At 37.7% G+C, this 15,332-nt stretch overlaps 5 protein-coding genes across 7 annotated transcripts in view; 2 read left to right on the forward strand and 3 right to left on the reverse strand.

The window, feature by feature from the left end:
• LOC105212885 (conserved oligomeric Golgi complex subunit 5) lies at positions 1 to 2,706 on the forward strand. The gene is made up of 4 exons (XM_011185225.3): positions 1 to 133; positions 201 to 771; positions 847 to 1,923; positions 1,995 to 2,706. Coding segments are annotated over exons 1-4 (2,223 nt in total). The 5' UTR covers positions 1 to 131; the 3' UTR covers positions 2,568 to 2,706.
• The window catches only part of LOC105212879 (dynein axonemal heavy chain 7), a 370,911-nt gene that overhangs the window by 93,989 nt on the left and 261,590 nt on the right, over positions 1 to 15,332 (reverse strand). The gene's annotated exons all lie outside the window — the stretch shown is intronic.
• LOC105212886 (serine/threonine-protein kinase TBK1) lies at positions 4,531 to 7,578 on the reverse strand. Of its 3 annotated transcripts, none has more exons than XM_054226806.1 (10): positions 7,454 to 7,578; positions 7,292 to 7,385; positions 6,206 to 7,232; positions 5,977 to 6,128; positions 5,787 to 5,914; positions 5,648 to 5,723; positions 5,464 to 5,588; positions 5,232 to 5,409; positions 4,869 to 5,153; positions 4,531 to 4,804 (listed from the first exon to the last, which is right to left on the reverse strand). In XM_054226806.1, the coding sequence occupies exons 2-10, from the start codon at positions 7,373 to 7,375 to the stop codon at positions 4,700 to 4,702; spliced, it is 2,160 nt and encodes a 719-aa protein (XP_054082781.1). In that variant the 5' UTR covers positions 7,376 to 7,385; positions 7,454 to 7,578; the 3' UTR covers positions 4,531 to 4,699. The 3 variants fall into 3 exon arrangements, with proteins under 3 accessions (XP_054082781.1, XP_054082780.1, XP_011183528.2); XM_054226805.1 differs by having other exon boundaries at positions 7,449 to 7,507; XM_011185226.3 differs by having other exon boundaries at positions 7,292 to 7,523.
• LOC105212887 (ragulator complex protein LAMTOR3 homolog) lies at positions 7,801 to 8,609 on the forward strand. Its single transcript, XM_011185228.3, has 3 exons — positions 7,801 to 7,997; positions 8,063 to 8,255; positions 8,321 to 8,609. The coding sequence occupies exons 1-3, from the start codon at positions 7,954 to 7,956 to the stop codon at positions 8,456 to 8,458; spliced, it is 375 nt and encodes a 124-aa protein (XP_011183530.1). The 5' UTR covers positions 7,801 to 7,953; the 3' UTR covers positions 8,459 to 8,609.
• On the reverse strand, positions 9,020 to 10,899 carry LOC105212888 (glucosidase 2 subunit beta). The gene is made up of 2 exons (XM_011185229.3): positions 9,719 to 10,899; positions 9,020 to 9,660 (listed from the first exon to the last, which is right to left on the reverse strand). Exons 1-2 carry the CDS (start codon positions 10,758 to 10,760, stop codon positions 9,044 to 9,046), a joined length of 1,659 nt encoding a protein of 552 aa, XP_011183531.1. The 5' UTR covers positions 10,761 to 10,899; the 3' UTR covers positions 9,020 to 9,043.

Genomic DNA, 15,332 nt, shown 5'->3' on the forward strand with positions numbered 1-15,332 from the left:
ATCTAAACGGATCTGGCAACGTAATAATTCTCAGCATTATTTACATTTTGTAGTATTTCATTCTGTTTTGATTTACAAACCAAGTTTTCGACATATTGAGTACTTAATACTTATATCAAATCAAAGCTCAAATGTAACCACTTTAGATAATGAAATAAGTATAAAATTGAAACCTGAGTTTATATATCCATTTTCCTTAGGTCTAATTTGGAATTAGATAACGAATCAATCACCAATATCAATGCCAACACGACAATTCAGGAGCAAATTCAAGAACTCACAAAACGTTTGCAAAATGTCAATGACGATCTTCATCAGCAAGTGCGCGAGAAACATGACGCTTTACTACAGCAAGCAACGCACGCTGGAAGGTTTGATGTTGCACTCAATACATTAGCCAGCGATGTGGAACAAATTCGGGGTACAGGTCAAAAATTGAAAAGACAAATTGATACCCAGTACCAACAGGTCGACAATCAAACGCGTATTTTGGGTCGTTTGCATGAGTTGTCGCACCTTCTACGTTCGACTGGTACATTACTTTCACTGACAGCAAAATTGCGTTCAACAAAGGATGTTCTCAAGCAAGCAGAACTCCATTTTGAGCTGGGACAATTGTTTGATGACGAAGATTTGAAAAAAATTGATTTTGTTCAAAATGCTCGAACTGAGGTTATAAGCTCTCGACAAAAATTAAGAAACCTGACACAGATGCAACTTGTAACTGGTCTGCAGGAGCGAAATGAGGCACTTGTAATTAATTCTCTAAAGGTAATTTCACAAAATTTAAAAATAGTACAAACTTACATTGCATATATTGTATACTAGAATTTCCACTTTTTATAGATTGTTAAAAACTTCAACTTACTGCAAAATTCCTTAGATAACTTAGTAGCAACTTTCATATCCGACTTAGAACAATCACTTAAAGAATGTTTTGCTGGCACTGATATTACCATATTGAGCAAGAGTGGACCTAGTAACAACGTTTCGCCCAAACCTAGTAGTACTATTCGTGGTCCCGGGAAAACTCCTATGCTTACCACAACTCAAAATTTCAGAGCAAAATTTTGGAAATCACTACATTGGTTATTATACGAAGAGCTCTATGAAAGTTGCGAACAAGTGAATTTGTTGAAACGCGCTTTGGATCAAATTCGACAATTTGGCTTCGATGCTGCAGAAATATATAATGTGCACGACCATTTCTGGCATGCCGTGCAAGAGCTATTTCGTAAATCCTTTTCCGAGTGTCCAGTTCACGTTACGCAGACTTTGCAAGAAGGTTTAGCAAAGTTATTGAGTTCGGCACGTGGTTTTGAGCAGCGTTTGAATGGTGAATTTCTATTCGATAATGAGATGTTCTCTTCATTGGAAATAGGCTATATAAGCAAATGCGCTGCAAATATGAAAGCTTGCCTGGCTGGCGTTGACTTACCGTCCAATGAAACGGTTGATGCATTTATAAGAGTTGCCTCTACAGAATTAAGTGCTGCTTTAATAGATGCACGCTTGACAAATTCAGTTGGAGCTGTTTTTATAGCTTGCGGCAAAGAATTATGCACTAAATTGGAATCACAAATAAAATTGGGACCTGATTCCAAACAAGTGGTTGACATTCCAAACTTTCAGCAAACTCAGAATGTGATACTGGCAAATATTTTGTATTACTATAAAGATTCCGTGCGTCGCATGTTAGCCGACATGAGAGTACATTTTTCTAAATCAAAATCTTCTGCACACCACGATATTTTAAAAGCGCTGGAGCAGACGAATATATTAATTGGCACTATTCTACAACAGATTGTGGATTCGATATTGTCAACAATTAGTATTATACTGCTTAGCATGCATCGTGAACCCGGACTTAGTTCTGAAAAAATATCTACCGCCGGCCCTTCAATGTACATGAAGGAATTGCAGGTACTATCTCAAATTGCTGACAATGAAACAATTTTTATATTCTATTTATTTTGTAAAATGCTGCATTTCAGGAATTTATAAGTCGCGTTTGGCTGAATCATATCGGTCCTTTCGAAGACAAAGAGCTGGTGACGAAATGCGGACATGAAGTGGCTAAACGTTGCATAGAGCTCTTTGTACACAATATGAGCATATTACGTCCAATCAGCGATGTCGGACGTCAACGTTTAAAAAATGATTGCAACCACATGGAACACGCACTTAAACCGATTTGTGCTAATTTGCCAGATTTGGGAAATTCCGCACGCTTACTACGTGCGATGTCGTTCTTAATTGTTCAACCGCCGCAAGAATTGGTGAAGCAAAGTGTCGGTAATGATTCACTAGTGCCCAGCTATATTGTGTTGTTTTTATTATTCGGTCATGCTAGCGCCGATCTGCAGAGTCCGCATACAACTGCGAATTGGTCGAACGAACGTCTGTTGGAGTGGTTAGACGGGCATACATCCGACCGTGAAAAGCTAGAATTAATATCAGGTGCATTACAACGTTACCGCGATCAAGTGCGCAGGAAAAAGAGTGAACAGTATGATGCTGTCTATCCGCTAATGGTTGAATTTTTTGAAAAGAGTTTAAAATCGTAATATCATTGTGTAGTGCGCCTCTTCAATTTGGTAATTCTATTTCAAATGTTTATTCTATTCTAATTGTTACGTTAATTTAATATATTGCATAAAGGCATGACTAAAAATATAACCAAGTTTTTGAAAAACAAAAACATTATGAAGGTGTCAACGATGTGTTATTAAAGCCGCAAAGCAACTGAACTGTTGTTGTAGCCCATACATCTTTAGATGGACCATGGTACACCATGATAGTTAGGCCGATAGTCACTTATGGAGCGGTAGCTTGGGCCCACAAGGCATTGCTGTCCACAATGCAACAGAAGCTTGCAAAACTGCAAAGGCTTGCCTGCGTATGCATATGTGAAGCTATGAGAACATGCCCAACGGCTGCAGTCGAGGCAATCCTAGAACTCACACCGCTGCATATAGTGATCAAGCATTGCGCCAACCAAATAATCATGCAGATGACTGCAGATGGCTATGGCAAAGGTAAGGTGATCTCAACCCAAAATATGATAGAGATCAGTACGAGGCTTCCTCTAGCTCTCCTACCTAGGGATGATATTACCAGAGAGACAACTTTTTTCAGGAGATTCAATATCACATTAGGCAGTATGGGTAACTGGGACAGTCTGGCATTTGAAACGTTACTCAAAGGCTACTCGCTGCACTGGTGTACGGATGGCTCAAAAACATCCGAAGGCATAGGTGCAGGCATTATGGGCTCTCGTACAAAATTTTCGGTGCCAATGGGCATGTTCCCTAGCATATTCCAAGCAGAAGTATATGCTATCTACCGATGAGCCGAGGCCAACATCGAGCGCAAATATTGGAATGAACGCATTGCTATTATGAGTGATAGCCAAGCGGCACTTAAAGCTATCTCTCTATCGCGATCGGCTGCCTCCACTAAGCAGCTTGGCCCAGAACCCTTTATAGCAGTGGGGCCACACACAATTAGGGAAGTGTTTCGGAAGGAGCTGAGGAAAGAAAGGGAGAAGAAGGGGCAGGCTACGGGTCTACGCCAATCAAACTGTTTCATTGGAGGGTATAACATTAAAAGAATTAGGTGTGTAATAAACCTCCCCACAAACAAACTAAGAGTCTTGGTCGGACTATAGACAGGACACTGTAAGCTTAGGTACCACCTACATAACCTAGGCATAGTGTCGCTTCTGTGACTTGGAGGCAGAAACTCCCCTACACCTACTCTTAAATTGTGTAGCACTTCACAGAAGTAGGAGAGAATTATTGGGTCTCAGCAACCCAACTGAGGATCGCATCGACTCTCTCACTACAAGCACCATTCTTGAATTTGTAAGGGTGCTGGGACTGATGGAGTTGTTGTAAACTTAGGGAGGGTACAAAAGACCACAGATCGTAGTGCATTCCTCTATAATTTTCTATTCTATTCTAAGCAACTGAACACCAAAATTTGTATTAGAAATAGCTATCGCGTAGTGATCGTAAGAAAGTGAATAGTAAAAAATAATTTCTCAATAACTGTAAAAATTAATTAATAATGTAAATTTGAAACAATACATTGCAACATACATCTACTAAGCAAAACTATTTCAAAATTTAATTGTTTGAAAATAGTGCTTCTGATAATTAAACTCAAGGTTGTTTTCCGCATTTTCTCCAACATATATTTTTATATAATGATATCTTATTCTTCGTAAAATAGTTTGAATACAAAAATTACTTATTTAAAAGCTATAATAAACACAACTTTTAATAACATTAGTTTCATTATGTTCTTATGCTCATATATACATACATACTTACAAATTACGGGAAATTTAGAATGCATACGTAAAGTTTAAGTATTAAGTTAGATACACAAGCTTCGAATAAAGTGGTCTCTTCAGACAACTTGTAGACTTGATAAAATGGTTTCGCAACTATTTACTTCAAAGTTTACTGAATACTTAATCTATAACAGATTTACTAGGACTCAGGGAAAAATGAAATATGCAAAAAATGTATATAATATTTTGTCATTTACTGTAAATATAATATAATACAAAAAGGTTTAGATTTTCGTATGTAAAAACAATAAATTCATAGAACCTCCAATAAACCCGTAGTTTTTTCACAGTTTTTTTGAAATAAAATACTTATTAAGTTTTACTTTTCACGGTTTCAAACTACTTCACGCCGCCACAATCAATGCCCAAATCCTTCAAGCGATTAATAAGCATAGCATTTTGAGCCATTATTTGTAACACTTCTTCATGTTGTTTGTGCATTTTCTACAAAAAAAAAAAGTATAATAAAAAATAATTGCAAATGTGTATGTATGCAAATGTAACATACCTTAATAATACTTTTTTGTATGTTCTTTGATGACTTTTTGTTATTATTTGTAGTCGCTTTAGTATTTTCATCAACTTTCATTTCCGACTTCAAGTGATACAACTCATCACGCAAGTCATTTAATTTACACTCATAGTCGCGTACGTCCTTTTCCAATATTTGCGTTTTAAGATAGACGGTTTGCGCTAATTTATACCAATCGGCTAGACATTCGGCCATTTGCGCTACGGCGGGTTTAACGTCATCAATTAGCAATGCTTTGATGCGATCGCCATTACGAAACACCTGTCCATGATAGCAGAAAGAAATAAGAACTAGAATAAATCAAAAAATTGTGAATTTAATTTTAGGGGAAACCCTTACTTTTATCTTTTCCAAAGCATGGAATTGCTCATCATTGTATGTGAGGGTGCGCGTTGCGCGATCACGCAGCAAATGTTGCCAGGAATCACGCAGCCGCTCCACCAAGTACTTTGCACGCGGGCTGGCTCTAGTGCGACAAGGGCACCGCTTGCCGTGCATAGAAGATGACCACTGGTCACTAAAAAAAACGAATTAATAAAATGAATGCTTTAACAATAAACATAGTACGCACTTTAGAGCATCTTCAGCGACGAAATGTTTATACATTTGCATAATAACGTCGGCAGCATCATCGAAGTTGGGTTTGAGACCATGCAGAGTTGAAACTATTGGTTTAAGTTCATTGTCTGATTTTGTCTAAAAGCGGTATAAAATGAAAACATAAAACGTAGGTATAAAAACATATAAATGCTTACCAAATTCCCAATGCGTTTAACTGCATCTGCATAATCAAGTGTGGTTGTGAGTAAATTCTCCAAATGTTTGGTTTTTCTATAAATAAAAATATAGACTATAAGATTGCTAGTTCAATGTAAAAATATATAATATGAATACTTTAGTAGTAAAGTTATAGTTGTTATTAACATTGCTATGAATTGTTCTACAGAACGCTTCATTAAAATATCCATGGATGAAAAAGTATCAATACGTCGCTTGCATTCATGGCCAACACTACAAGCAGCCTAAAAATTAATAATCAAATTACAAACAAAAGTACATGCAACTCGAAAAGTCAATAACCCACCTTAGCAAGGCTGGCATCATTTTCAACTGAGACGTTAGTTGGGAATACAGGAAACTTAGGTAATTCCAATTGTTGTGGCAGTTGCACATTGTTGTCATCATTACTATATAAGAATATTGGATTTTCTGTTGTCGTTTTGGGGAAGGCTTTAGCTATTAAGTGAAATCAAAAAAAATTTAAGTGGACTGTATGTTTACTTAGTTGTATACATAGCTTAGACGTTACGTACATATGGAAGCGGACGTCACTTTTCTTTCCAAATGCTCATTATTGAACAACAATATTTGTTTTTCTATGGGTACTTCGGTTTGCAGGAAGACGCGTTCACGAAAGTTGTCAATTTGTTCATCTGGTTCAAGATAGACCTCAACAGAACTGGTGCGATTTGTGAAAAATACATGCAAAACGATTTTACGCAAAATTAATGTGACTTCCTGGAAGAAACGATCAAAGGACCAAGTTTTCTCCCGGTTTTTTTCCAACAAGCCAGCCAGTAGTGGTGTCACTAACGTCTTAAGTCCTTCGGACAAGTGACAATATGAAGGCAACGTAGTTGACCACTCGATTGGTCCATTTTCGGAAAGTTGCGTACCTGAAATTGCACCGGAGGCCTTTTTTGTGGTAATTTGGTGCATAGTTTCGCGATTTTTACGACCTCCAAAAGGGCGGAAAGGCAAATTGCCAGTTGCTACATGGTAAAGAGTGACACCGATTGACCATAAGTCCACATTTGCAGTAAATGAGCGATTTATTTGTTTACGCAGCACAGCACGTTCGTACATATCAGGATGTAAATATTCCTCTGTACCATATAGTGACACAAACGCTTGATTATCATCTAATTCACGGGCTGCACCGAAATCAGTTAGCTTGTATATGGTTTGACCATCTTCAGAAATGAATTTCATTATATTCCCCGGTTTTAAATCACGATGTACTAAATTATTATCCCGCAAATGCTTCATGCCAGCACATAAATGTTCCAGCACTAAAAGAAATTCATTCTCTGGTAATCCATAAGAATTTTCGGGGTCATCGAGTATATTGAAAAGACTTCCACCGGTACACAATTCCATGACAATTACCTTACCCCGGCCTTCTTGATCTTCTTCGATGGCCAGAAGTTTAACAATATTTTCATGGTGTAACTTTTTCAGTGCTTCGAACTCTCGCATTTGCACATCTGGTGGCCGTAAATGACTGTAAGGATTAAATGTTTTTACTGCAACTGATTCGCCCGTATTTTTATTTACTCCCTAAATGAGATCAGTATCATTAGTCATTTGCGAGTGAAATATACAAAATGTATACTTACTTGGTAAACCGACCCAGTTGCCCCTTTTCCAAGTACACTCGTTGTACACCACACGTAATTAACCGACCCTCGTAGAAAAGCCATTATTCTTATTCTATTTATTGGTTAATAATCTTAGAACAATAATATACAATTAGCCAAAATAAAATTTCAATACATCACTTTTGAATGATCCACAAGAATCACAAAAGATAAGCGGTGTAGTGGTGAAAGAAATACGATAGATCTATCGATCACGATTGATTATTACTAGAGACGTACTTTTAAAGAAATAGTGTTTTATTCTAGCAATATCATGAATGTAATTGCAAAATATTACACAAACAATTATGTCGTTTATCACATTTTATTTTAATGACATTTTCTTGACACCTCACTCAAATTTGGTACTTCCATTTATCCAATTACATATCTTTATTTTCATAATTTTTCAACATTTTATTACGACGTGGCAACCATATTCATAAAAACAAACTCTGATTGGACCCTTATTGCAATTGCTGTGTCGACAACCCTATTGGTCTACTTGATTGGTCAGCTGTTCAGATGCAATTGGTAAATTGTCAAAATAAAGTGTTGATGTGAATTTGGGATTGTTTTGGTTTTGAGTTAGTTTTTGTAAGTGGAATAGTGTGCCCAGAATTCGTTAAATCTGTACAAATATGACGGATGAAGTAAAGAAATATTTCAATGGGCTACTGCATAAGTGTGTATTTACTATATATTTTGCGTTATCTTTAAATACATTGTATTTCTTTAATCAAAATATAGGGTCAATGGTCTCTACATAATACAAGTTACCGACAGGGATGGAGTGCCACTCTTGCGAGTAAGTCAGGATAAGAATGTGGACTTTGCGCTAATGCCTTCATTTATACCAACTTTTGCGACGGCCAGTGAGCAAGCCGGAAAATTGGGTTTGGGACGTAACAAAGTAATTATATCGATGTATTCGAATTATCAGGTTGTAACAAAGAAAATTTACAGATTATTTAATGTATCTATAAGGTTATAAATATTTGATTACAGGTGGTGCAAATGAACAAATTGCCACTGATTCTAACTTTTGTAGGAGGCGAGCACTGTAATACGGGCCATATATTAGCTCTGGAACACCAATTAGACGCGCACTTAGAGGACATTAAATTGGCTGTAAATGAGGCGTAATCGAATTTTACATTTTCACTTTTCTAAAAGCATATATGTACATATAAACAGCACAGACATTCAATGTGAAATATTTTTCCATCAGCGTATATTGCACTTGATATGCTCCGATTTTCTTAATTGATTTTTTTTTAATAAAAATCAAAACACATTTGCATTATTTCACTTAATGGAATCATGAAAATTACATACATATTGGTATGTGAATAGCCGATTGGAAGTATTTACTTTATTTCAATCAGGAAATTATTACAAGAAACTTTTTATATGCTGTTGATCATTATATCAGTTACAATACAAGGGAATAATATTTACTAATTAAACTTACGTATATATTATAAAAAGTGTACAAATAAATTTCCTGCTGGTATGATTTACAATCAAAGGAATGCTGATGATGATCCTAGAATTCAGTATAAATTACATTTATTAAATACATTGAGTTTACACTTAACTTTTTTCTTGATAATTAAAACGACACTAAACACATACTTGTGGATAAATATCTACTGAAGGTTCATTCAAATGAATGGGAGCACTTGTAACTCTTCTTAATTTAGAGCTCAATTCAACTTACTCCTTATTTTAAAGTTCATCTCGTTGACGTATGTCTTCTGCAACAACACCATCACAAGCAGCTGGTGTTTCAAACAAATAGTTGTATTCACAACGATTAGGTTCTGTTACAGATATAATTTTATGTTCCAGACCACATTTGAAGTCAACAATTGTTGTGCGTTGCGGTCCATTCCAACAGGCAGTTCCATGCGCATACTTTTGTTTCTCGTACTTTTTATCACCATCTCCATTCCATTGCTCATATCGTCCCAAGTTTGTTTCTGACCCACTGCTGCGTTGTTTTTGTGAAGCGCGATCGAAAGGACAAAGCGTATAAAGATATTCTCGTTCTTCAAATGTAAAACATTCGCCATCAAGTGCAGCATATTCTTCATAAAGCCCATAATCCTTTGTAGTCTGATCCTCGATGTCTTTAATCTCGTTATCGATTTCGCGTACTTTTTGCTCGGCATCGGAGTAGGCATTGCGCGCCTCGTTCGCTAGATCTATTAAACGTTTGGTTTCGGGATCATATTCAGGCTCCGGGTGTGTTTCGTCAGACACGGTTCCTACACCAACATCAGCTTCACCATCTTCATCCTCATAAAGATCTTCCTCTCCATAGGCACCTTCATGTTCCCGACCTTGATATGGAAATTAAAAAAATAAATAAATTACATTAGTTTTAATAAGACTGATTACCTTCTTCGTTTGAGAATTGATCTGATCCCTCCACTGTGGCCGCAGTTTCGCCTTCCGCTTCAATACTTTCTTGTTCCGAATGTTCATCACCTTCTGGAGTTGGTGGTTTAAAAATACCTTCAGCCAACATTTTGATGGGTTTAATACGTGGCCATGACAAATCAAAAAATGAATCTAAATCGATGCGATCACGTTCATCAAGGAAATACTTGGCTTCTTCCACAGTTACAATGCCATTGCGGTCACGATCAAGGGTCATGTCTACCATTAACTCGGTCACTTCCACAAAACCATCCTTGTTTGTGTCATATTTGATAAATGCCGCCTCAGCCTCATACCGCATTGTCTGTGTGTCTTCTTGTGATTTTGCTGCCTCAGCCGCAGCCGCATCTTTTTCACGCTGTTGCTCCTTGTATATCTCAAGTGCTTCCGCTTCTGCGGCTTCGGCATTTCTTTTCAATTCCTCTTTTTCCGCCTTCACAGCTTCCTGCTCATTTCGTCTTTGTTGCAAAACTTTACGTCTTGCCTCTCGTTCGGTTCTCATTTGTTTACCTTTGCTAATCAATTCTGCGCGTATCTCACTACCGCGTTTATGTAAATCTGCTTGTGAACGTTTTATCTCTTCCTCCGCTCGTCCCAGTTCCAAACAAGTGTTTGGACATTTATTAGCACTATCGGTATATTCGTCACTGCCATCACAGCAATCGCAGATTCCATCATTCACACGTGTACTTTGTATGTCTTCTTGACGGAATCCTACATTTTCACAGTTAAAAATACCATTCGAGCAAGCTGAAGTTCCTGGTTCATCGCTGCCGTCTTCACAGTCGCAAAAATCGTCGTTGATCTGTGTATGACGAATTGTGTTTTTGCCATCTAGACATACCCAACTTTCGTCAGATCGAGGTGTGTACAGCGAAGCTTTGTATAGCGGTACACCTATCGGACGAGGAACGTCCGCTACGGATAACGTTACTATTACTGCCAATACCAGCTGCAATAGCAAGTTGTTTAATGAGGCCAATCGATACATTCCCCTCATTTCAACAATTTAAATTCGAAAACAGTGTTAGTTGTTTGGGCTTACGTGGTATTATAGCAAATTATTATTTTTTATTGAGACCCAACGGAGGAGGTAAAATGTATGAAGAGGACAAAGAAATGTCAAATGCCGGCATTCAGAGAACGTGTAATAAAGAGAAGGTACAATTGCGGGCCAGCGTGTGAATTGTCAAAATCTAACAAAACAACATATGTGCTTATATGATATTTATCAATCAAAATAAATGATGCACGCTCTCTGGTAGTATATAATTACATTATATTTTAGCATATGCATATAAATGTATTACACATTCTCTGCGGTATTGCTAATTTTTTTACGTTTACACAAAATTTAGATAAATATCGGATTTGTATTTATCGATTACAAATGTTAAAATGTAACGAATGAAATTACGATTACGTTGAAGATTCCCTGCGAGACAGGTACCGGCGAATTCTCCGGTGAAATGCCAGGGAGCGGTACCCGCAGTTTCAATGAAAGTTTCTATGCCATTCTTAAGGGCGAATTGACAAAAGTACCCGAAACTATTGTGTACGTGTGATCGTTCATCCCTTTCTTGTACATTACATTCATCATTTAGCAATGTATATATACCTCTTGCACAATTTGGGGAATGGTATTGGTACAATCACGGATGAAAGACCCAATACTGCGAACCAAAACTCCACGTGCACTTTCAGTGCTCCGACCCACAAAAGCCCAGAAACTATAGCCTGTTTTCGGTTAGTTCTACCAAAATCCAAAATTAGAATTTAATAACAAAATCATTAATTATATTACATATTTATTGAAAATATCATGCCATTTAGTTGTTTATTATTATATTTACTTTATACATATATTATCGTACTACACTATATCTTCTTCTTCTTGACTGGCGTAGACACCACTTACGCGGTTATAGCCGGGTCCAAAACAGCGCGCCACGCATCTCTCCTTCTGGCAGTTTGGCGCCAATTGGTTATTCCAAGCGAAGCCAGGTCCCTCTCCACCTGGTCCTTCCATCGGAGTGGAGGTCTCCCTCTTCCTCTGCTTCCACCAGCGGGTGATGCATCGAATACTATCAGAGCTGGAGCACCTTCATTCATTCGAACAACATGTCCTAGCCAGCGTAGCCGCTGTTTTTTTACTCGCTGGACTATGTCTATGTCGTCGAATAACACATACAGCTCATCGTTCCATCGTCTGCGGTATTCGCCGTTGCCAGTGTTTAAGGGACCATAAATCTTCCGCAAAACCTTTCTCTCGAAAACTCCTAGTGCCGTCTCATCGGATGTTGACATCGTCCACGCTTCTGCACCGTAAAGTAGGACGGGAATGATGAGAGACTTGTAGAGTTTGGTTTTTGTTCGTCGAGAGAGGACTTTACTTTTCAATTGCCTACTTAGTCCATAGTAGCACCTGTTGGCAAGAGTGATTCTGCGTTGGATTTCCAGGCTGACATTGTTATTGCTGTTAATGCTGGTTCCCAGGTAGACGAAATTATCTACAACTTCAAAGTTATGACTGTCAACAGTGACGTGGGAGCCAAGACGCGAATGCGCTGACTGTTTGTTTGACGACAGGAGATATTTCGTCTTGTCCTCGTTCACCACCAGACCCATACGTTTCGCTTCCTTATCCAGTCTGGAGAAAGCAGAACTAACGGCGCGGGTGTTGTTTCCAATGATATCGATATCATCCGCGTACGCCAGTAGCTGTACACTCTTATAGAAGATTGTACCTTCTCTGTTTAGCTCTGCAGCTCGTATTATTTTCTCCAGCATCAGGTTAAAGAAATCACAAGAGAGTGAGTCACCTTGTCTGAAACCTCGTCTGGTATCGAACGGCTCGGAGAGGTGCTTCCCGATCCTGACGGAGCTTTTGGTGTTGCTCAACGTCAGCTTACACATCGCGGCATAAAGGCAGCTCCTTTTCGTGCTGTCGAAAGCAGCTTTAAAGTCGACAAAGAGATGGTGTGTGTCGATCCTATTTTCACGGGTCTTCTCCAAAATTTGGCGCATGGTGAATATCTGGTCCGTTGTTGATTTTCCAGGTCTAAAGCCACACTGATAAGGTCCAATCAGTTTGTTGACGGTGGGCTTTAGTCTTTCACACAATACGCTCGACAGAACCTTATACGCGATGTTGAGGAGGCTTATCCCACGGTAATTGGCGCAAATTGTGGGGTCTCCCTTTTTGTGTATTGGGCAGAGTACACTGAGATTCCAATCGTCAGGCATGCTTTCTTCCGACCATATTCTGCAAAGAAGCTGATGCAAGCACCTTATCAGCTCTTCGCCGCCGTATTTGAATAGCTCGGCCGGTAATCCATCGGCACCCGCCGCCTTATTGTTCTTCAAGCGGGTAATTGCTATTCGAATTTCTTCACGGTCGGGCAATGGAACATCTGCTCCATCGTCGTCGATTGGGGAATCGGGTTCGCCATCTCCTGGTGTTGTACTTTCACTGCCATTCAGCAGGCTGGAGAAGTGTTCCCTCCACAAACTCAGTATACTCTGGTCATCAATAACTAGATCACCTCTGGGGGTCCTACAGGAGTGCGCTCCGGTCTTGAAACCTTCAGTTAGTCGCCGGATCTTTTCGTAAAATTTTTTTTTTTTTACGAAAAGATCCGGCGACTAACTGACACTACATATGTATAAAGTAGGTGAAAATGAATATTTGAACAATTTTTGCTATCGGGCAAAGGCTGGAGGAAGAGTGGCAAATGTCAAATATCCCGTGCGGTCTGGAAATGTAAGCTGCGCACATTATGTGAGGACTCTTTTAGTTTCTTTCGGAGTTTTTATAAGATCTGTTCTTTTATTCTTTTATTAATTTCACTAGTACTAGATTCATCTGGGAGGAGGGTTTCTATAAAATATAAAGTAAAATTTGAATTTTTATACAGTTTGTAATAAAAGTTGGTAATAATTACCTTATGTTTCAGGAATTCTAAATCTAACACGGCACCGTTCAAGTCTTAACATCCATGCTCTTGCTGTAATATTTCCATTGAATTAATTTCGGTGAATTTATGTCCTTGTAAAGCGATACAACAACGTTATGATTGCTCAATACAAGGTGAAAATGAATCAAAAAAGTCCTCCTAATTAAACGTACAAAAAGTTTTTAAATTTCTATGAGCACAAACATTCACTTAAATTTACCCTTTAATTTCTGTGTTTTAGCTGCTAATGGCACGGCCAAGTGCCGGTAAGCTCAAAGAAACTGAAACTGCTTTGCCCTCTAGCTCATTGGCAAAACCCAGTTGACACATGTCGTGATAATAAACGGTTTCAAAAGCATCTAAACCATGTCGTTCCAACTCTCGTGCTTGTGTTGACCAAAAGGTTTAATTACACGCAAAAAAGTGACATTAAACGTAATATCTGGTGTGTGAATGATTTGTGTTCCATGTAGTAGCGTTTGCGTCCATAGTTTTGGATTTCCTTGCAGCATATATTCCATCGCTTCGAAAGATCTACGCTGCTACAATAAGTGACACCAATAAGTTTGCGTACCTTTAACGCGCCATATGAGGTTTGAAATATCTGTGTGGAAAATTAATTAGAATTTAAGGCAAGATTATTATATTCAACAATTCTTTACGTATTCAATGGTTTCGCCATTGATGTTGACCAATGTTGGCTTCTATTGCGTGCATCGAATTGATAGTGCAATGAAGTATTACTGTATCACCCTCTTCAATTCCATATTTTGGCCTTAGAAAACTTTTATTTTACGTTTTACTTATTTAAAAATGCGTGCTTCAATTATTTATACTTTAATTAGGCTGCAGATCACTGAATTAAATAAAACACGCAAAATAATACTTCACAAGCAGCCATGATATAGCTCAAAACAAAACTTGTTCAAACACGAGAACTTTGGTTGTTTCTTTCTATCATTCAGGGCACAGTACATACAGTAGAAAACCTTATTCGTGGGGAATTCTCGGTGGTAAGATAGCCGCCATCTTGGTAAAACACAGTGCTGTATATATAGAGTACTTCATTTTAGTAAAACTTTAGTCATAAAATAGCAAATATTATGTATATAGCTGTCTTATATAAAGCGAAATTATTTGTTTACTATATTTCAATTATAGCAGATTTTAACATCAATGTGTGCCATATTATTGCAAAAAAAAATATTAAATGTTGATGAGATATTTCATAAGTGGTGAGAATAAAATGCAACTCTCATACAAGTACTTCTCTGTGGTACGTTATTCTTGGCCACATTTATTTAGACTTTACTGGCACAAAATTAGCACAAAATCCATTTTTGCTAGTTTTTACTTAAATTATTACAAACAATTATATTTAAAATACTTTGAATTGCAAAGCTTGGAAGTACACACAAGTTTTATAAGCTTGAAATGATACGTGGTTGCCTCCTTATTAAACATTTTTAAAACAAAATATATCATGATCCTATTGAATAGGCATTTCAAACTATCGGGTCCAAGGTAACAAGAATCAAAATCGTCATTTAATACTAATATAAGTTTTTTTTTGAAATTTATAAAAATCACAAGAGCTTTTACTAAGTTTGACGAAT

This window comes from Zeugodacus cucurbitae, chromosome 3, assembly GCF_028554725.1.
Source record: "Zeugodacus cucurbitae isolate PBARC_wt_2022May chromosome 3, idZeuCucr1.2, whole genome shotgun sequence".
Lineage (NCBI taxonomy): Eukaryota > Metazoa > Arthropoda > Insecta > Diptera > Tephritidae > Zeugodacus > Zeugodacus cucurbitae.